Source organism: Madurella fahalii (genome assembly GCF_045866475.1).
Source record: "Madurella fahalii IFM 68171 DNA, scaffold_2, whole genome shotgun sequence".
NCBI lineage: Eukaryota > Fungi > Ascomycota > Sordariomycetes > Sordariales > Madurella > Madurella fahalii.
This window is the reverse complement of record NW_027263972.1, coordinates 1,396,861-1,418,759: the sequence shown is the minus strand read 5'-3', so window position 1 is coordinate 1,418,759 and position 21,899 is coordinate 1,396,861. Positions and strand designations below refer to the sequence as shown.

Here is a 21,899-nt window from a genome sequence, read left to right as displayed (position 1 = left end):
AGGAAGGGAACTTCGAGTCCTGTTTGTTCTGGGCAAGCGAAATGAGAAGACAAGCGAAACCGGGCCGGAGAAGTTTGACCTCACTTACAAGCCTCAGGCACCAGGCACAACCAGGCAACACCAGGCACACACTGCATGATGACGCCAGCAGAACAGGTACCAGGCAGCCAGTCGAACGGAATCCACCCAGAAATAAACTCAGAGCCCACTTCAGAGAAGGTAAACGATCCAAAAGGGAAAACAGGGGGGGAAGGCCAGTTTGGGAGGCCCAATTCTCCGGTTCCTTCGGCGACCACAAGTCAGCACCCCGAGCGGGCTTCTGAACCGGTTCCCATCAATGGGAAGTTTGGGTCGCTGAAAGGAAACACCATGTCCATCCAACCGGGAGGCGAATTATCTTCGTTGCCACCATTATCTAAAACGAAGACACAGGGAAAAAGGGGATGGCATTCCACCCCCACATAAAAGAAGCAAACAAGTAAGACCGCACAGTATTCCGTGACAACCCACGCTATCACACAGTGTATGTCTCAAACAACCGCTCCTCCAGATCTTCAACCGGAGGCCGGATCCTTTTTCCAAGAGATTGATGTCACACCAAAAGAGAGACAAAAGTCACCAAAGAAGCACAACTGAATGATCACCACAGATATGCGCACAGTACGCGTAGGTATTACGCACAAATCACAGACTAACACACTCTCTTCCCATCTCCGCTATAAATCCGTTGAATAGGTTGACAAAAAGTCTCAAGCGCCCTGTGAAATAAAAAAGAAAAAAGAAAAAAAAAAAGAAAAAGAAACCAATAAAGATAAAAGTTAGCCAGAGTAATCTCAAAGTTGCCAATAACAACAACACCACCAGCAATATTGAGATCCATCCGCCCTGCCCCTTCCCCGCCTTGCCCCCGATTAAGTGCTTCAAGGTCCAAATTCCTCAAAACAACACAGTATTGAGTGGTAATATATAATCTCGGCCTCCCTTTTATACATTGACTAGCAGTAGTCCAAAGCCAACCTAAGCCAAAACGGAAACAACAAACACGTGAGATCTTCCAGAAACCTCACCGTAACCACAAGAATAAACCCGGAAACGTTGAATGGTAAAAATATGCACGCGAAATCCGTTTAGACACGAGATAGATATAGGGGACCAAGTAATTCGATTGGAGTAGTGATGATAACAATGATGTCGAGGATATGACTGGCTGAGTTCTTTCCGGGGAGGTGCGCGGCGGCAGTAGGTAGCTTGTAATAATAAAAATGAAGGCGACAGTTGGATGCTGCATATATAGCGAGTAATAAAAGATAGTATGTATGTAAAGCCTCCAACCCAACAATCTTTGTGTATGTGTTATGTGTGTGTGTCCGTGTGAGGGTGTTTGTGCTGACAAAGGAAACAAGCCAGAAACAAGAAACACCGCCCTCTTCTGATGTGACGCCTGAAATGATGACAATGATGACTTGACGACTCGCGATAGCGGCTATGGTGCGTGGGTTGACCGGAACGGGGAAGAAAACAAATATGTCCCAGCCTCTCAATCTCTATAATGGGGTATTTTCGATGGCGGGAAGAAAAGAAAAAAAAACCAAGGGTAACGAAATTATTAGAATCCGTATTTGGAAGCAAAAAGGGCAAATGACATCCCTGGGGGTATTTGAAAGATCGAAAAAGAAAGAAAAAAAAGAAGCTTCCACAACAGATCCACGCTCAAAGAGGCGTGTGCTGAAGGATGCCCAGACAAAACCAGAATCCGAGTAAGTCGAGAATGAGTGATGCGACCGATAGCGTATGATGATAACGATGATGCCCCCCAGAATACAGCCCAAACACCGTCCCATGAAACCCAGCCAGGAACAAGACTTTTCTGTTATCACCCCGCAGCAAAAGACCACCATGCCTATTGTTTAGAAGCGGTTCCCTGCCGCCCAAATGCTCGCCGACGCAGAGGCCGCCCAATCGTTCTCGTCGTACGGAGGTGTGGGCCACTTGTACTCTGCCGTCTTCTTGTTGAAGTCGAGGGGCTTCGGCGTGATGGCCTCTTTCCCATCTCCAAAGAGCATGACGTTACCACTTGCCGATGGTGACGGCGTCGGATACGGGTTGGCGAGAACCATATTGCTGACTGATTGTCTTAGGGGCTTCTCTTCTCTCTCCAGGCGTTTCATGGCACGATGAGTTGACGTCAGGACCTCGTCCAGAAGCTCGTCCTCCTCATCCGGCGCATCGTACTGGTTGACACCCTGTGCAGCCTGTGCTCTCCGCGTCCGGCTCGACACCGGACCCATCCCCCGAGCCGTGACCAGCAGGTTATCCACAGACCTAGGTTGGTGGTGGGGGAGCGAGTGATGCCGCTTGAGTGTGCTATTCAGCGTCACTTGGTGTGCCGGAGGTGCCGGCGGCACTTCGGGCATTTGCGGTTCGTCGTGCAGCGTCTTGTCCAAGGAATCGTATGTGTCTTTTGGGACGGGGGCAGGTGGCGGGCTGTCGATAACCATAGAGGATCTGTTACTTCCCCACGGGCCACAGCCGGCTTGTGCCTCAAGGTCATCATAACTTGGCGACATTGGCGTCTGGTGCCTCCCAGAAAATCTCCTTGCCCTCTTCCGCAAATGTGAAAAGAAGCTCTCCTTCTGACCGTTTGGCGGCGACGCAAGACCCGAGTTACCATTGAGCGCTCGCTCAGCCTGTTGCCTATGAAGCTCTGCATAATGGTTGGTGCTTGACGCCACTGATAGCTGACGGCCGATCTTCTTTGATGCCTTTTCTTCCACCGGGGCCGTCCTGTGCATCCCATTGGCATAAGTGTCGTTGTACGAAGGCGCCCTGCTGTTTGCTTGTGCGGTAACGGCATCAGACAAAGGGGAGATAGGCCGGATTGTTGGAAGGATAGGCATTGGTGCGACGTTCGACGGCCCGTTTGTCCACGTCGCTCGTTTTGCGGGATTCGGTCTCGGCTTCGGGGCCGGAGGTTCCGAGGGAACTGTAGGGACAGGACGAGGAGCGGTGGCCTCCTTGATGTTTTGTGGTTGTGGCGCAGCAATGACCTCAGCACTCTCCGAACGCCCGATCAAGGACTTCCGGAACCATGACGGCTTCGATGAGGTTGATGTGGGCGTGACGGTTTCCTTCCCTCTGCCAACATCGGACTGCTTCCGGCCAAGGATCTTGGACGCCGACGACTTGGGCCGCAGCGGGTCAACGGCATCGGCGAAGTACTCATGAGCAATTGCCTGAGATGATGTCGGGCGGTTCTTAGGGTCCCACATAAGGCACCAAGTAACGAAATGGCTGAGAGAAGCGGGCCATTGCGGGGCCTGCAAGATCGTGTCCATCGAGTGCGGCGCCATCTTTGGAAATGAGAAGCCGAGTTTCCCGGCGAGGCGGGTCCCTTCTCTCCATTCCCCGCCGCCCACTCGACCGCCAGCCTTGTTGTACCAGTTCCCGGGACTTCCCATTATCTCACAAACCCTCCAGACTTGATCAACCTCATTTCCACCCGGGAACAGCGGCTTCAGCGTAGCAACTTCGACAGCCATGGCACCGACAGCCCATATGTCTACCGGAGCTGAGTACTCGCCGGCCCTGAGTAGCACTTCCGGAGCGCGGTACCACCGTGTCGAGACATAGGTGGTGTAGGGCAGTTTCGAATGCGTCTCACGCGCCAGGCCAAAGTCGGCAATCTTGACGGTGTAGGTAGGCGGAGTCGAAGGGGGCGTCACCAATGCGGAATATCGCCTGAAAGAGTTGGTATAGTCCGAATGAGCTGACGTCGATACGAGAATGTTCTCAGGCTTGATGTCTCGGTGGAAGAAGCTGTGGGCGTGGATGTGTTCGAGGCCTTGCATGATCTGGAACAGGATACTCTTGACGCTGCCGTTGTCCAGGCATTTATGGTCCCTCGCCTTCATTAGCTGATAAAGGTTTCCCTCCATGTACTCCATGCAAATGTGGAGTTTTTTGCTGAAAGGATCCAGGAAGATATCAAGTGCGGGGACCAGGTGGGCGTGAGCCGGCAATGTCCTGAGAAAGACGACCTCCCTTAACTCCAGACATGCTGAAAACGAGTCGAACGTCTTCTTCATCGTCTTGATGGCAATCTAGAGACTCCACGTTAGAGCACAGAAATTACCAACAGAAACGGAATGAGACTTACAACTGTGCCACGACGGGCAACACTGGCGCCCGCACTTCGTACCCTAGCGAGAACCACGCTGCCAAAGCTCCCATCACCGATCTCCTTCAACACCTCAAACCTGTCCTCAAGCGCCATCCCGTTGATGGCCTGGACAGACCCTCGGCGAGTAAGATCGTGAGCCACGGTCATGGTTGTGGGTATATTAGTTCGGTAGCCGCGTCGAATTCAGGGTCGCAATCTGGGGATTGGTCGCCAAATCGATGCTCAAGAGGAAAACCGGCGCTCCTTTGCGCGCTGCGCAGCACCGAGAGGCTCGGATTGCAGGAGAGCAAGCTCTTGAGAAGAGCTAGGCGTCGTTACCTGGGCATTCAGAAACGGTGGTGCGGCGGCCAACGCGATCGCTGAGAGCAGGTGTGTCTAAGAGTCGTACAGGTCGGAGGAGGGTGGTCGGGATCGTCGGCGAGCGATCAAACCGCGGTAAGCTTGCAACAAACGAAAGAAGTTGGGAAGTTGAGTCTAAAGGAGTGGACGAGTGTGTTCTCGAAAAGGAGCGACATAAAATGATTGCAAAGACGAAAAGGAGTTCGAGCGTGGCAGGGGAGAAAACCGACGGCCAGGATCTCTCACGTTGCGTTGCGGGTGCGTGGGACGGGCGACCGGGGCCTTCGGAAACGGAGCTCTCGACGGGCGCAACAGCAGGCCACCTTGCGCGAACCGAAGCAACGGGTGCAACAAAAGCGGATCGAAAAGATTGCGATCCAGGGGGGTTACCCGAGTGCGTGGTTGAGCTTCCCCAATTTCACACTGGCGATGCGAGACTGCAAATCTAGGGCGAGGAAGAGAGCGTTTGGGGCGCGTTAGCGGTGGGTGCGTCGAGGTGCTGCAATGTTCCCACTGTGCCGGCTATTGCGGCTTGTCGCGAGATATTCAGGTCGGGTTGCGGGAGGGCAAACAAAGGGAGAGAGGAGAGGAAACACGGTCGAAGGAACGAGCGGAACCAGAATTCCAGGGCAAGTAAGGTACCCAGCTCCCTCATGGGCCGCGAGGCGGGATTGTGGACTGTTTTTGCACTTTGTCGGGGGTGGAAGAGGAAGGCCCGCTGCTGTGTGGGAAATGGGCCCCGTCCTTAGCATGAATCGCTAGAGCCGGGGTGGACTTGGAGGAAAAACGATAGGTGACCCCAATCTCGCTAGTGATTCGGAGCAGCGCTGCTCCTTCTCGAGCCAATTTGAGCTCGTTGCCGGGGTCCGAAGGCGTTCACCAAAAGAAAAAGCAACGCGTTTTGCCTTGCTACTTCCAAGGTGACGCTGGCCGTGCTTTTGCAGAAAAAGAAACACGAACTGGAACCAGCCCACCGGGTGTTCAGATGCAGAGCCGGCCGACTCAGTGGCGCGCCGGGTTCGGGTCTGGGATGTTGTCGGAATGGCATCAACGAGCTGTCAGGACGCGGTTGGGTTGTCCTCAGGCAGCACAAACCCTGCCCGCCTAATGTAGCATCTGCTCAGGAACGGCAAGCGCAAGGTTGCTGCCGTTGCTGCCGCTGTCGTCGTTACAATCATTGCGGTTGCCCGGCTCCGCCTCTGGGAGAACAGCCTAGTATAGGTCGAGCTTTTGCACCCGCGCCCAGCGGGCTGCTAACGCTGCAAGCTCGGCTGTTGCCAAGCGGACGGTCGTCCATCCGCAGCATTTGTGGTTGGCTACAAAACCAGCCAAACCCACTACGTCTCTGCGACAGACGCGATGTTCGCCAATAGCGGCACCGCGCAAGAACAACCACGCAGCCCGCGAATGGGCACAGTCATCAACACCATAAGCATCGCGTGTTTTGTTCGGCCGCCAGCATGGTTTTGAGTGGTTGGGCTCGCCCACTACGAGGCACGGCGGCAGCCTCATTCGACAGAGACCCCGCTGGCCCCGCAGTGTCTCAAACGGGCATTAGTGTAGTTATCACAAGGGTGCTCTGTGCGCCCAGGGCTCCGGAACGTTGAAGAGCTGCGGGGAGATGGGATTTCAGACGAAACTTCAAGGCCCCGTTTTCTACAGAGAGAAAAACCAAGGATGTTTCAGAAACTGCAGCGACAAATCTCGTCATGCCCTGCAACACGGGCCCAGGAACGGTGTGCATAACGGAAAAAACGGCTCTGGTTACGCTCGCGGGCCCCGGCTTAGGTCCAATAATGCCTCGTGCCAATTTACCAATTTACCAATTCACATCTCGCGCCCCACCCAAAAGGGGCGCCAGGCGGTTTTCTGTTCCCAAAGAGTCGAGCCGCCAAGACGCCACTTTTGCGAGAAACATGGCATCAGAGATGTCGATGGATCCTGCAAATGAAGGTGAATGAGCCTTTCCAGCGTTGCGAGCCACGCAAGAGCGGGGAGGGAAAGGGATTCCAACTCTCATCCTCATTTGGTCGGCTCGGAAACTCCGTCTCTGATGGCTCTGTTCGGACCCAGCGTAAAAGGGGGCCATGTGAATGGCCAAGCAGTCCCCTTCACCCATTTATTCAAATCTTTGCCCCTCGGATCCAAATGCGGGCGTCAGCTGCCGCATAGTACTGTGCAAGATACGCTACGCTCAGCTTTGTGACGCCGACGAGGGGCGCGTCGCTGTGTAATTGGAAATACAAGCCAACGCGACGAAATACCAAACGGCAAAGTTCTAGAAACCTTTGTCACTATCCGACAGACCCGGAATGTGGGGCGTCATCACCATAATGCTAGGGGTACTCGATACCTTCCCGTCTTGTGATCCATGGACTTGGGAACATGGCCTGGATCCTCCTTGGCAATCGGCAAAACCGCGTCAACGCCCGTCCCAGCTTCTGGCATAATATGTACAAAGAGGCTTCTTCGGAATAGCCTGAAATCGATATCCACATGTCAACAGAGCTTTCCTGCGTGGATTCGAGCCTCCTAAGATAGCAACATAACTGACAACGTCGGCGCTGAGAGGTTGGCAGTGTTCGCAAACACAGCTTCCTGCCTGAGAACGGTGCCACTGGGCGGCGCTTTCTCAGCCTCACCAGCCTCCTACGGCCAAGACCAGGGAACGTCAGCTCGGTGCAAATAGTAGCGCTAGGCCACCATGGAGTGCCATACTCCTCGGTGAAATTCAGATGCTCGTATTATTGCTGCTCATGGAGGAAAAGAAAGAAAGAAAGAAAAGAAAAAGAAAAAAAAAGACATAACAATCTCAGTCGCAACCCATGGCAGACGGGGCCCCCAAGAACCAGTCCCTCGGGCGGGCTTGTGCAGTCCTTTAACACTGGAGATTGCGCTCGCAAGCGGAGCTAGCCGCCTGAGCAAGCCCGGTGGCAGGGAGATGCCCCAGCCGGCACCAGCCGGAAGTTCCGCGCCCAGAGCTAACACTCAGAACCCGGGATCGATCAGGTGCCCAGCCTCATTTCGTGGACAAAAAGCCCACGCGGGCACAAGGATCCACGACACTTGCTGTTGTTTCCCCGCATCTTGCCTGTTCAACAGCAGGTATCATCAGTCCCGTGGGAGATTCATGCGAGCGGGGACGCCATCCTGCGAATGGCTTTAATTTTGGCGCCCGAAAAGACATGCGTCCATGGAGTCAGGCTAGGGATTCGCCCAGTGTAACGAAGTTACACTGTGACCCCCTATGTGTGACCCCTTAAATCCGAGGATAAGTTTTAGGAGGTGGGGTGACAGCTGCTGCCGGCTGGTATGCGTCCCTCCGTCAAGAACAGCACGACAGTCGCCAAGAATCACGAGCGGGCAATGCCAAAAAGGAAACATACAACACCAGGGATTCGCTGGTCGTCACCGACCCAACTACTAATCCGGCGGTCGTAGGTTTATCAATGGGAGAGCGGACGGGATCCCGAGTTTTCCTACGCCTATGGCCGTATGTGACAGAAATACCAGGCGGATCGTCACATATACTGCGCTCTAGTCAATGCAGTGGATAGCGTTGTGATAGAAGTTTTCTTTTTTTTTTTTTTTTTTTTTTTCTTTTTTCGGGTGTATTATTCAGTTTACCACGCACATATCGCGCACCGTATGGATTCAATTATAAGCATGTACTTTTTATGTGTTTTCATCTTCCAATTCAAAACCCCACATGAGAATCCCTGAGGAACTTTCCCATCATCCGATACAGTCCACTCTCCCTCAGTCAATGAGAAAGCGGATCACTACAGAGAGGGAAATGAGATCATAGTTGGCATGTTTCTGGAACTGCATCGACAGGCTGCCATGGTCTCACAGAACCCCTACTCTAAGTCCTGGAAGGGAGCATTCAAGTATGCGGTGGACTCTCGTAAGGTACTGAATTAAGCAAGTAATTATCGATATTGAGTAACAGAAGATCAATTTCTCAGACATTTGCACCAGTAGGGCAAGCTAGGTATAGGGTTGGCTGGGCGGTACCATGGAAAGTATACTGCAACGATGACTACAACACCCAATTGTTGGTCTCGCCCCCAGACAACAATCGTGACAATCACCATTCTCGCATTTATGAAACGTGCTAAGTACTTACGCTTTGAACCAGGAAACATCTTGCTTCTATTATCGTAGTTTCACCGCTGTCCCGGAAGCCAGTCTTCTACGGACGGAAAGCACGGCCTCTTCCGACATACTCCGGCACTGAACTGGGCCTCATGTCTGAAATCCCTATTCTCAGCCTTACTTCGCGGCAGTTAAGGCAATAAGCGCCTTCTTTGATTATTATTAACTTGATAGGGAGGCAAATTACAGACCCGCCATCGGACAATGCAGTACGTCACCTAAGCCTTCTGTAACTTAGTGCGAGGCAGGCGCGATCCGGCACAAGGGAGTTTCCCAAACTCCGCAACCAGTTCTTTTCCACTTCACTTTCTTGCCATTCACTAGGCGCCCATCGGGGTTCTTTCAGAAACACCTACATTAGGTAATGACTTCACGTGCCCGCTCTCCCTCAACAAAAACTTATTCCCCATCAACCCTTCTTCAAACTCTAAATCTCATATCCTTAAATCCCAGACACTCTTCCACACCATTCCACCCTCCACCTACCTTCTTGCTGTCTTGAAACAACTGCCTTCAGCAAACTCATCAAGCACCCTCTCACAATTGTCACCGCTCTCCTTTCTTCTCCCACCACATACAACACTCCATCGACGCTCCGGCGAAGCCGGCGGTTTCAAAGTCCACCAGCTAAAAACAACGCTCAGGAACGCAACGGCGTCGGCTCGGTCACCATGGTGGCCGATCGCGTCTGGTGCACGGCCCATTGCAAGTGGATGCCTCGTGGCAAATTCTCGCGGAACCAGCTCCAGAAATATGAGAAACGCCTGAAGGAGAAGCTTGTGTCCCCCAACAACTCCGGCATCCAATGCATAGAGCATTCTAAGCCCAATACTCCTGAGCTTCAGTGTCAGGGACCCTGCAACCGTGTGAGGGAGTTGCGCTACTTTAGTAAGAACACTAGACGTAGCGGGAAGGAGGTGAGGACCCATTGCTCCTTTGTGTAATTGATTCTTACATGAGCTTATCTATTAGTGGTGCATTGACTGCACCTCTTGGCAGGTCATGCAGGAAGTTGGAGAAGCGCTGCCACCTCCTGGGGCCCAGTTGTCGCCCGAGGAGATCGATTTTCGATCATGGCGCCCCGGGCACTCGAGCGATGAGACAGCATTCGACGGCGAATCCAAGCGCTTCCACATCACCGAGGTAACGAATCTTTCTCGCCATGTTTGATAACTGAAATAATGACAGCTGTATTAGTCTGTCTCCGTGACTGAAGACGGGAGTTCGGGATTGATTTCCACGCAGCCACTGTCCGACCTGCAGAAAGACGACTTCTGCACACTGGGAAACAGCCAAGAAGACTCGATCGATAATGACCCTATTCTTACCAACGTTATCCCTCCCCATCTCCGTGGATTCCCAAACAAAGCGCCGCATTGGTTCCTTCCAGACATGGATGGGCCTTTGACTTCCACCTCGGGTACTTTGACTACCCAAACCGATGACGCCCATGCTGCCGACACCTGGATCACCCCACAGGGCCTGTGGCCGGTCTCCTTTGACGTCTGGGGTCCGAATGGTGAACATACACGCATGGTCAAGGCGCCAACAGTCACCTCCAGCAGCGCACACCCAACGACGGCAACGACGCGAGCTCAGAAGCCCAAGAACCTTGGAAGGAAAGGATGGGCCAAACCGGTAAGTGAGCACCCCCTGATGCACACCAAAGTTAAGCATTAATATCTCCCGGCAGAGTCAACGTAAGCGACCGCCCCAGCTTCCGGACTATTTGAAATACGACATTCCGATCGTGGCGGGCGACGATAATGATGGCCTAAACCCGGAGTTAGACGACGGCATTACGTGGAATGTCTAATAAGCTGGTAGCCCTGCTGAGGCAACAGGGGCTGTGACCTTCGTTTGGCAGCGAGCATGCCTCAGCCCCCCATTTATCCCCGTGGTATCGTTGGCGTAGCCCCCTCGAGGGACGAGCTTGGCGGGATCACAGCAATTTTCACAGTAGCCCCACCATCTGCCTGATTTTCCTTTCATTTGGTAGTTTCCCCACACGTCTCTATTTTTAGGTCCCCATGGGTTGGGCAAGGACCACCGGTTCCCGCGGGTAGTACACATAGGGAGGAGGTTGTTGATTACTGGACAAGCATTGCCCACATCCGGAAGTTGAACGATGACAAAGACGGGCAAGGCGAACAAGGGCCGGAATCAAACCGAAGGGAGTGAATCTGAACGATGGATTCTTTCCCAACGCAATAACCCCTGAGTAGCTAGTAGCACACCGAATTCACAATAGCTTGATTTGCTCCCCATCTCTCAGGATAAGAACGTGACCGATGTATAGACTTGGGAACTAGGCTGCGAGTGTCGCCAAAGTTTCGCCAAGATCACCTGTTGGCATGGCCTCGCCCACCATAAGAAGTCCAAGATCGTTTCCCCGCTAGACGAAGCTGGAATGCAGCCTGCTATAGCGTACGCGTCCTTAACAATTCCCAAAATAAAATTTCAAAGACGGCTGAATTATGGAGGGGTATTTTGCGGGCGACGTACGGTTCGGCCGGCATTTTTGGAGCAACATGTAGCGATCCAGGTCAGGGCGTTGCGGGCTCGGATTAGATGTAGACACCGAGCTCCTTCTCAGCCTTGGATAAGGTATTTTCGTATCATTAAGAGACACCTTATCAGACGACGAAATGTCAAGTCTGACTTGGAAGAGGGCGAGAGTGTGTGTGTGAGTGGTGCAAGGCGGACCATCGGGGCGGGTGGTTGCAGAGCTGGGTTACCTGGGGCATTGGGCGGTTGCCCAGCTTGTTAAGGAATACGCACACACATACCGTACAGCCCGACGTGGAGCTTGCATCGGGTGTGGGCCTTGCAGCTCCCCATCCCGCCTGCTCGTACACAACCACTCACACAAGGTATTGCGGTATTCCGCTTCCCGCCTTGCAGCCAGCAGGGTTTCTCCGCACTCTCCGGGTTCCATATGTGCAGACTACGGATGGTACTGGCAGGTCCAGCTGTATTGCGCCATTGGGACATTGGAAATTTGCCGACCGAATCGCGGGCCACAGGCAACTTCCCCGGTTGCGAAACCGAGCATTGCGCCCTTTGGAGCACCTTGGGTAGGCTGTATTTTTTACAATAAAAAGAAATAGTCTTACTAGATGCTGTGCAGCCTTGACCGAGAGCAGAGATCAATGTTATGATTCGTTCAAGGATTACAGCTGCGCCTCCGACTTTGCCTTTAGCAAATTACGTCATGATAGATGCCGCAAAGTAGACGTGCTGAGAGGGGGTATGCGGTATGCTCGTGTAAAATTACTGGATGCCCACCTTACTTTAATTTGCTTGCGGCATTGCCTCGGTGGCGATACTGATGAGTCTCCAAGTTGACGGATATTCGAACATTGGGACCGTTGAGCTCCTCGAGGAGAGAAGATAGAAACAAAGGAAGGGATATGAGGGCTGGAAAGACACCCTACGTTGTGACCGCTATGCCCAGCTATGCCCAGCTATGCCCAGTGATCATGCGAATGTTCCAGACTCGGCAATTCGGCGGTAGAATTTCTGTGCCGGGCGCACGTGAGAAATCAAAAGACATTACGTGCTGCATCGCATTGAATTTGCTTTTTGCTGTGTTTAGGATACTCCGCGCCGCCAATGGTTGGGGGTGTTTGACGCAGGGCAGCAGAGCTGGATGTAGAGATTTTTGGTCAGTAGTTGATCGGGCGTATGACCCCGCCCGGTTTATATGGTTGTGTGAGGCTGTGAGCGAGAAGGGTGATAGAGGGATGGCGACAACTCCCTCCATCCCGAGTTAACCCTATGGCTCGTGGCGCGCAGGGATCTTTGATTCTCTCGATTCTCTCTAGTACAAGTCTAAGTATACACTACATTACCTATGTATGGTAACTGCTGCGTCATGTTGTGCGTCGGACAACCTTTTCCCAACTTGCCAAAGGCCGCGGCAGCTTTTTGATTGGGGCGATGCGAGGCAGCGAAGGTTAGGGTGGGTTGGGTGCGCCACATCGGGGATAGGAGAATTGGTGGGGTCCACGTTGCCGTACCGAATTGTATATTGGAGGTCAAGGCAGGCATGCATTCTGGATTCTGGACTTTCGTATTTCCCGGGGAGGTCGGAGTTAGTGGGACATGCTCACCAATACTAACCGATGACAAAACGAGGCGAACCCATGGATCACCGGGCCTTGGTTCGCACGGGTGGCTGCAACTGTTGCCCGGGCCATAGTCGTTAGGCCAGCCGATGTGAGGTCCAGGTCGATCTTAGCTCCTGGGCCAAAGCAGTGGAAACATTACTCGTAGGGGTGGTTAGGTTGGGGTATATCTATGGCACCCGTCCTGTTTCACCTTCCGTTTCTTGTTGGTGGACGCTTCTGCCTCATGATCCCTTGCAATTCGCCAGTGTTGTAGTATTTTATGCCGACCCATGGTCGGCCGTTGATTCCTTGAGCCGACTGTGTTTCTTCCCATAGTTAAACATGGCTTCCTTCCAATCACCAGATTGGGATACATGGCTAGCGACGCCTCCGACGCCGCCAACAAAGCCCTTCACCGAGAACGTGGGTGTCTTCGCCTTTTCGCCATCTCCTCGCCCGACGGTCCACGATCAATGCGAAGACGATGAGTCCGATCTTGAAGAAGTCGACCCAGACAGCGAGTCGTATGATGAGTCTGATGTAGAGGCCGAGGGACAGGAGGGCGGAAAGACGATGCCCGTTAAGTCAAACCCGGACGAAGCCATAACAGTTGCCGGTGTTGGTGAACCTCCTAGGTCTCCAACACGTCCCCAATCTCTGGACATGCTTGCCGAAATCAGAAAGATGATCAAAGAGGAGTGTATGATACTCCCCGGTTCCTAATCGGCTACTAAGCGCTAACGCCGTTTGCAGTAGGACAGTTCGGAAGTCCTTCTGGTTCCGGTGCCAAGGATATCGGGCAGACACAGCAGCCATCAAATATGCATGCTGGATCAGTCACATCACCGCCAGCTAGTTCCTCCTTTAACCGTGGCGCTTGTATCTCTCAGCAGATGGCGAGGCCACCAGACCCACCAGCATTGTCCCCTAAGACGCAAGCCAGCATCCAATGGAATAACACGGTTCCCCCGCTCCAATCTAGTACGAACCCAAGCTCGCCCATAGAGATTAGCGCCGTCGACCTGAAATGGGGGGTGCTGTTTGATCAGCAGGGTCTTCCAACGAAGAGGTGGGACCAAGTTATCAAGGGCCTTGGCAGGTATCTTGTAAGTCGATGCTCAGTAAATAAAAGCGGGACGGGAGCTGACTTAGGGACGCAGATGGACGAGTTCATGCCGCAGAAGACAGCGGTAATTACGCCAGAGAAGATGGCAGCATTTTACTCCCACCACAAGCTTGACGCCGAGATGTTTCCCTTTCCAGGTTCGTCTTCCTCCATCGCTGAAGCGGCCACGACGCCGGCATACTCATGCTCGGGCAGACATTTTCCGCAACGGCTCCGGAGGACCGCACACAAAGATAGCAGATCTGTACCACCACCTCGGTTGCGAATATTACCTGGTGCCGGTAGAGGCAAGGTTCCGGCCGACGATTCCAGGGTTGACTCTCCTGGGATGGACGCAATGGATGACGCTCGCCGTCCGGGCGCATCCAGATGACGAAGCGCGGCGACTGGCAAGGATTGTGGAAACCCTCCCTATCAATGCCGATAGCCTGCTTGATGGCAAGCCGGAGCGGTTGCCTAAACAGATTTCTCGTCGCCTCTTGCCGGAGAAACCGGATTGGAGGTCCCGCGAACTATTCGACGAGGCTCTCAAATTGGCGATCGGAGCTGCCCAGCCACCGCATCCCATACCCAGCAAAACACCCTCTGTTGCCAGCGACAGCGACCGCCGACCCTCAGTATCAAGAGCATCAAGCCCTCGGTCGCGGTACCGGCCGCCGGACAGGTCCTCAACTGGCATCCCTTCCCCATCATCATCTCAAATAGGGCAATCAGCCGACGACGACCGCAGACGAAGCGAGCGTGATAGGGAGAGGGAGAGGGAGAGCGGCCCTAGCTACTACCGTGATGGCCAGGCCAGGCGCGATCCTCCACATTTGACTACCCGGCCCCCGCCGCCGAGCTCCCGTCGGCGCAATACCGCCGGTCCATTGACACCGCCAACGTCGCTATTGTCACCAGCTAGTGCTAATCATCGACACTCTGTAGTCGGTTTGATGGGTCTCGAGAGGGGCTACACGGTGCCCATGGCGCGGTCGCCGTCTGATACAGGGGTGCCGGCGGCACAGAAACGGAGCATCTCTCGGGGCTGGGAGCGGGAGCGGGAGCGAGAGAGGGAACGGGACAGGGAACGAGAACGAGGTAGGGATCGAGATAGAGATAGGGACAGGGACAAGGACAGGGATAGAGAGCGAGATAGGGATCGGGATAGGGACGCTAAGGGTAGGGGAAGAGACAGGGAAAAGGAGAGAAGAGATCGCGACAGAGAGAGACGGTCAGCCTCGTTGGCCGGCGGCCCTGACCGGCGCGGCGTTGCTGGACGGAGGGTGCCGGTGGTGGTTGATCAGGCCGGATGGAACCGGACTTGGGGCGAGTACATGGATTCGAAATAGAGGAGCGGCACTGCGAGCCGTATGTTCTGGGGTTCCGAGTATATGCGGGCTTGATTGGGAGTATTTGTGTGACTAAGCTGACCTTAACCACTCGTTTTGGATCTTGCCTGGATTTGGCTGAAGGGGTGGCCAAGAGGTCGAACTCGGGACATTCTCCAGATTGGTAGGGCGACGAGATGCTCGTGTCGTGTAACATGGCACTCCATATGGCACTAGTTTTGTCTCTATTACTGTACATGCAGTACATTGACACTTTGACAGTGCATCCCGTGTGGGAGAAGGCTAGAGCTCTGCCGACATCCGTGACTTGGCACTCCCCGCAGACACCCCCTGTTTGTGGACTGAGGTTTGGCGAATTGTGGTTTCAAAAACGCCCCTATTCCCCTCGTGGCCTCACCTCACCGACTTGTTGTCTCCACGCTCGGATTTACCCCTCCCGCCCGGGCAGGCGGCCGGGGTGGTGAAAGCTTGAACTGACGTCGTACTTCTTGGGCGACCACCAATAAGCGATCAACGTCATCATGCAGCCCTCGGTCATCAGTTCGTTATTCCCACAACGGCAGGGCAGCACACACGGCGCTGATCTCGAATCCTCCCGAGAAAATACCGGGCACTGTTTGCGAGTGAGCTGCAAAGAAGTGCGACCGTTTAACTGCCTTGCCAATATTAGCTAACTGGTCCTGTCAAACAGTGCCTTCCATCCATTGCCCTTAGTGCAACTCCAATGACGTCGATACATGCCTCGTTGGGTAGGTCGAGTCGCCATCTTCCCCGGCAGGGGATCGGGAGCACCGTCAGGATCCCGTCCTGCCGTGTCCCTGCCCGCCGCGGACCCTTGGACAGTCCGGTTGAATAGGTGAGTGACCGGATGGCAGTTGCGGGGACCTAAACCCTACATTCAACGTGCTCCTTCGACCCTGTCTCTGAAGGCAGATATAGTTGGCGCGGGCTTTCGACCCCCATTTCTTCTAGTTCCCAATCTCTTTCCCATCTCTACCCATTCCCCTGGCCCCCGGAGACCACCCACCCTCCCAAACCCCTTATCATCCGGCGAATAAGGGAAACTTCTGACCTGCTGACGTCGTGTCTCGCTCGGGTAAAGTATCCGAACCGACATAACCCCTTAATCATGGCCTATACCGAGCCGGCCAAGGGACACCGGTCCAGCTCGTCCGAGTCGCGAACTGAGTTTGGACATCATGACCACATCAATGGCTCGGAGCAGGACGATGTTGTCAAACAACGCCTGAAGCTCTCCCAGAAGCTTGCTAACCCGCTGACCGGCCTTCCCCCGGAACGTCTCGCGGCTATGGGGGAGGACTACGCCCGGCTGGCTGGCCTGACGAGCGACGAGGACATGCGCGCCTTCCGCCTCGGCGCCATGATTGCCGGGGACCAGACCCGATACGATACCATCCCGGGGCTCACTGACCGCGAAAGGGAGGTGCTTGAACGTGAGACAACCCACAAGTGGTCGAACCCCCGAATGCTCTACTGGGTTATTGTCAGTACGTACTTAGCCAATTCTCGCCAATGTATCCCTAGAACACCACTGACTTGCACACCTTCAGTCTGCTCTCTTTGCGCAGCTGTCCAGGGCATGGACGAGACTGTGGTAAACGGAGCACAGATCTTCTACAAGGTCCAGTTCGGCATCGGCTCAACCAGCCAGCGTGACACATGGCTCGTGGGCCTCGTCAACGGTGCCCCGTACCTCTGCTGTGCCGTGGTTGGCTGCTGGGTCACGGATCCCATGAACAAGTACTTTGGGCGTCGAGGGACAATCTTCATCTCCTGCCTGGTGAGCGCCCTGGCGTGTTTCTGGCAGGCTTTCACGAACAACTGGTACCACATGTTCATCGCGCGCTTTTTACTCGGGTTTGGCATAGGCCCAAAATCGGCAACCACGCCCATCTTTGCAGCCGAGTGCTCCCCCCCGAAGCTCCGAGGCGCCCTCGTCATGGTAAGTGTCGTCGGCCGCTGATCCCCCCTGACGCAATCCCAGGCTTAGCTAACCTCTACCACCAAGCAATGGCAAATGTGGACTGCCTTCGGCATCATGCTGGGATACGTCGCCGATCTAGCCTTCTACTTCGTCCCCGACAGCGGCATCCAGCTGGGCCTCAACTGGCGCCTCATGATGGGCTCGGCCATGATCCCCGCGGTGGTGGTCTGCGCGCTCGCATACCTCTGCCCGGAATCCCCCCGCTGGTACCTCACCAAGGACCGCCATACCGATGCATTCGCCTCGGTCTGCCAACTCCGCTACGAGAAAGTCCAGGCCGCCCGCGACCTCTTCTATACCCACACCCTGCTCCAAGCCGAGAAGCAGGCCATGTCCCTCGGGAGCAGCAGCAGCCGCTTCAAGGAACTCTTCACGATCCGCCGCAACCGCAACGCAATGGTTGCGTCCGAGATCGTCATGTTTATGCAGCAGTTCTGTGGTGTAAACGTTATTGCATACTTCAGGTACCGCACGCCCGCCCAGTCGAGAAACCATGCTTTGAGCCTCTCTAACTTGTCTTCCCCCACGCCAGCTCTGAAATCTTCCGCACGGCCGGGTACTCCGAAGTCGCTGCGCTCGCCGCGTCCCTCGGCTTTGGCGTCATCAACTGGCTATTCGCCCTGCCCGCCTTCTACACAATCGACACCTTTGGCCGCCGCAACCTCCTGCTCACCACCTTCCCCCTGATGGCACTATTCATGTTCTTCACGGGCTTCTCCTTCTGGATCCCTGACGACTCGCCCGCGCACATCGGGTGCATCGCCCTCGGCATCTACCTCTTTGGCGTGGTCTACTCCCCCGGCGAGGGGCCCGTGCCGTTCACGTACTCTGCCGAGGCATACCCGCTGTATATCCGCCCTATCGGCATGTCCCTGGCTACGGCGACGACGTGGTTCTTTAACTTCATCCTGGCCGTGACCTGGCCGAGCATGTTGACAGCCTTCAGGCCCCAGGGCGGGTTCGGGTGGTATGCCGGCTGGAATATCATCGGCTTCTTCCTCGTGCTCTTCTTCGTGCCCGAAACCAAGGAGAAGACGCTCGAGGAGCTTGACAGCGTGTTTGATGTCCCGTTGAGGAGGCAGGTCGCGTACGGGGCGAAGCAGGCGGCGTATTTCTGGCGGAGATATCTGTTTAGACAGCACGTGGAGAAGCCGGTCTTACCGAATGCTGAGGGTTTCGAATGGAGGGAGAAGGAGGCGCTAAGGGAGAAGGTCGCGGAGAGGGATGGGGGTGGGGGAGTGTGAATAGCGAGATGGGATGGGGTTGGATAGGGGGGAGGTGAGGAAAGGGGTAGAAAGCGGGAAAGACGTCTGGCTAATGTCTATGGCTCGTTGACTTATTGGAGAAGTGTGAAATTTCGTAGAATTAGGCGAATACACTTGAAGAGCGCTTTACCTACTTCTGCTCTTTTTCCCGGAATCGTGTCAGCTATCTCACTGCGCTGTTGCATATAAAGAATCTTCTTTTACGACAATTCTAGCCATCTAACTAATGGTCATTAGATCTACAGGAGGCTAACGTATTGTTATTATTATTATCGACCTGCCACTCGCTATTTCCTTTCCTGTTTCTTTCTTCCCTAGCCCCCTCGCTTGATGTTATGCTTAGTGTTCTCTATAACTTGGGGTATGGTATGGCAAAGACTTCGTACATCTAGAAACGCGCTCTCAACACATATACTACAAGAAGCGACGTTCGGATCCTGGATGAAAGGGAGTACGCGATTACCGTCCATTCCGTAAATCTAGACTTGCTATGCTTATGCTATGCTGTATCATGCCATGTCATGCTATGCCAGCTGTACTCCAAGGGTATCAATCAATGCTGACAGATGCGACAGATGCACCCCATATGGGACCGGGACCCAAAGCAGCCGAAAAAAAAAAGGAGAAAAGGAGAGGCCCACCCCTTTCATCATCGCCCGTCACATCACATTCTCAGTCATTCATCACTCATCCCCCTCCGTCATGATCCCTTCATCTCTTCCTCGGATTCTTACTGGGAATTCCCAGCAGCGAAACAGACATGGACAAGCCGCCCAAACTCGTAAGTGTCGATTCCCCATCCCCATTGTCCTCCTGCGCGTTGGCGTCGATCAGGGATCCCGCACGGTGCAGCCGCAGGCGACGCTCCTTGCGGTCCTTCTTGCGCTCCAGCATCCGGTCCCGGATTAGCACCCAGTCGGCCTTCCAGTTCTCGATGCTCTGGAATAGCTCCGGATCGGCGTCGGGCGGGACGAACTCGTAGCAGAGCGTCTCGACGGCGCGGATCTTGAGGCGGAGGTGGCGGAGCTCGGATTCGTTGGAGAGGATGTCGTCTTCTCTGTGGGGGAGTGTTAGAGTGCTATGGCAAGCAAGGAAAGAGGGGAAGTGGAAGACGTACAGGTCGGTTACCTCTTTTTCGAGGTCTAAGATCCGGAATGCGGCAGCTTCGGCGCGTTCGAGTAGGATGGAGTGGAGGTGCTGAGGAGGTTAGCATATAATAGCAGATAGGGAAGGACGAGCACGTTAGACTTACATCTGACTCTTCCTTCCTCGCCAGCAGATTCTTCACCACCTTCTCCAGCTTAGAACTCAGTGCCTCAGCCTCGATAGCCACGCGCTCGGCGGCTTCGGCCTGGGCTAGAGCAGCTTCCTTAGCAGCCTCCAGCGCCTCGTTCGTTGCCGCAGCGAGCTCCGGGTGTGACCGCGTCGGCGAGATTGACAGCTCAGAGTGCCCCATAGACATGAGCCAATGCGGCGGAGTCACCCGGCCAAAGACATCCTGCTCTGTGACCCTAGGCGGCGATGACTGACCGCTCTCTGCCCTTGACATTGGCCTCTCCTCCTTGTTTTGCCTCCCCGTGTCGGACCCAGGCCTGGACTCGAACTTGGACCTAGACTGATCCTCTTCCGGCTGTGGATTTGCTTCTGTTTCTGCTTCTGCTTCTGCTTCTGCTCCTGCTTCGGCTTCAGCTTCCGCCTCGGCCTCAGCTCGAGTCACGTCCTCGGCCATCAGCAAAATCTCCTCCATCTCATCCACCTTGGCATGCAGCACATCAATTACATCCGTCTCCATCCCGCCTCCCACCCTCCCCATCGACAGCCTCTGCACCAAGTCGCACAGCCGCTCCATAAGCTCGACTCTGTCGTCGGACGGGACGTCGTCAGGGTGAGCGTAGCTTGCAGGCCCATGCTGCTCTCCCGCCTCGTAGTCTCTGCCCTCGTAGTCCCTGCCCTCGTAGTCTCTGGCATCCCTCGCGTGATCATAATCGTAATCATCGTCCTCATCATCATCCCGACGCTCCTCCCAACCCCTAATCCGGCCTTCGTTGTCCACATCGCCATCCCCATTCATCATCCCACCCTCATCCCCCGTCCCAAGCCCAATCTCAGCCTCGGCCTCACCTTCAACTTCACCCTCACCCTCACCCTCACCCTCACCCTCATCCTCATCATCAGCATCCTCATGATCATGACCAACATGATCAACATGCTCCTCAACCAACCCCTTCCCATCATAGCCCCCGGTCGCCTCCTCCTCCCCCTCCTCCCCCTCCTCCCCCTCCTCTTCCCTCCTCTCCTCATCCGCAAACCCAACCCGGTTGTGCCTCCCCGGTGACGGCCTCCCCACCGATACCTGCCGATGGTGCAGATACCAGGCCTGCTGGTGGTGTTGCAGCGGCGTGACGGGGGTGGTCAGCCCGCCGACCATGCCCATGTGCTGGTGCAAGCCGAGCCCGACGCCGCTGAGGTTGGTGGGGGTCGGGGAGGCGAAGGAGCGCGGGATTGTGGACGCTGGGGAGGGGCCGCGGAGGTGGTTGTTGTTGTTGCTGTTGCTGCTGTTACTGTTGCTGCTGCTGCTGTTGTTGGTGGTGATTCCTGGGCTTGGGCGGTTGTGATGATGGTAGTTCTGGGTGCGAGCGGTCTGGATCTGACTTTGGGCGAGGTTGCGGCGGGGGGATGAGGACGGGGATGGTTTGGTCGCTGATCGGAGCTTGGATGGGGATTGCGATTTGGGGCGTGGTATGAGGGAGGGAGGGGGGAAGGAGATGGAGACGCGGGGGGAGTGGGACTGGGAGGGCGGTTCGGGCGCTGTTTGCTGTGTTGGCTGCGTGTGGAAGGAGGAGTGGTGGTAGTCATCTTCTGGGGAGAAGGAGGACAGCGAAGAGATTGACGGCGAGAGGGAGAGCCCGTCCCAGCTGCCGCCTGACCCCAGGGGCTCATCGTCTGGCTCGTGCATTTTGGGACTTGAAGGCCCGGGCCTTGAGAGGTGTGAGTGGAGTTGTGTTGTGAGTTGAGGTGATGTGAGTGACGAAAAGACGGTCAGGCTGCTGTCGGCTGCGTGGTGCGCATGTTGATCATCTGCCGTTGATGCCGCTGCAGATGTCGTTGTTTCTTCACAAATTGCCGCCTCTCACTCTCAACGCTGCAATGTCTCTATCGCATGAATTGCCACATGGCCCGTGGTACGATGAGCAGAGTGAAGCTTCATCGACTCCGTGCTGAGCCCCACCCGGCCCTGTTGACCAGGTGAACAAACCTGCAGCGCACAGTCCAACCTTCACCGACCGGGACAGACAGGGCTGGGGAGGTGCCCAAGGTGAAGGGCGGTGTGCAGCCAGTTAGAAGCCTTAGTTGGCGGTACCCGAGCTTTTCCGTAGGCCCGG

The 21,899-nt window shown here is 54.9% G+C and overlaps 5 protein-coding genes and 1 non-coding gene across 6 annotated transcripts; 3 read left to right on the top strand and 3 right to left on the bottom strand.

The window, feature by feature from the left end:
- Positions 1-1,907: 1,907 nt before the first annotated feature.
- IME2 (Serine/threonine protein kinase) lies at positions 1,908-4,327 on the bottom strand (the record flags this gene model as incomplete). Its single annotated transcript, XM_071058582.1, has 2 exons — positions 1,908-4,100; positions 4,157-4,327. The coding sequence occupies 2 exons, from the start codon at positions 4,325-4,327 to the stop codon at positions 1,908-1,910; spliced, it is 2,364 nt and encodes a 787-aa protein (XP_070914683.1).
- A 3,573-nt stretch (positions 4,328-7,900) lies between these two features.
- On the bottom strand, positions 7,901-8,016 carry MP_IFM68171_r6. Its single transcript, XR_011606005.1, has one exon. It is a non-coding gene; the product is annotated as a 5S ribosomal RNA (ribosomal RNA).
- A 1,332-nt stretch (positions 8,017-9,348) lies between these two features.
- Positions 9,349-10,493, top strand: MFIFM68171_03160 (uncharacterized protein; the record flags this gene model as incomplete). The annotated part of the gene is made up of 4 exons (XM_071058581.1): positions 9,349-9,594; positions 9,650-9,820; positions 9,875-10,315; positions 10,371-10,493. The coding sequence occupies 4 exons, from the start codon at positions 9,349-9,351 to the stop codon at positions 10,491-10,493; spliced, it is 981 nt and encodes a 326-aa protein (XP_070914682.1).
- Positions 10,494-13,131: 2,638 nt separating this feature from the next.
- Positions 13,132-14,900, top strand: MFIFM68171_03159 (uncharacterized protein; the record flags this gene model as incomplete). Its single annotated transcript, XM_071058580.1, has 5 exons — positions 13,132-13,489; positions 13,543-13,895; positions 13,950-14,052; positions 14,111-14,798; positions 14,843-14,900. The coding sequence occupies 5 exons, from the start codon at positions 13,132-13,134 to the stop codon at positions 14,898-14,900; spliced, it is 1,560 nt and encodes a 519-aa protein (XP_070914681.1).
- Positions 14,901-16,375: 1,475 nt separating this feature from the next.
- Positions 16,376-18,495, top strand: MFIFM68171_03158 (uncharacterized protein; the record flags this gene model as incomplete). The annotated part of the gene is made up of 4 exons (XM_071058579.1): positions 16,376-16,754; positions 16,818-17,209; positions 17,276-17,715; positions 17,784-18,495. The coding sequence occupies 4 exons, from the start codon at positions 16,376-16,378 to the stop codon at positions 18,493-18,495; spliced, it is 1,923 nt and encodes a 640-aa protein (XP_070914680.1).
- Positions 18,496-19,227: 732 nt separating this feature from the next.
- Positions 19,228-21,472, bottom strand: MFIFM68171_03157 (uncharacterized protein; the record flags this gene model as incomplete). Its single annotated transcript, XM_071058578.1, has 3 exons — positions 19,228-19,573; positions 19,634-19,713; positions 19,769-21,472. 3 exons carry the CDS (start codon positions 21,470-21,472, stop codon positions 19,228-19,230), a joined length of 2,130 nt encoding a protein of 709 aa, XP_070914679.1.
- Between the last annotated feature and the right edge of the window lie 427 nt (positions 21,473-21,899).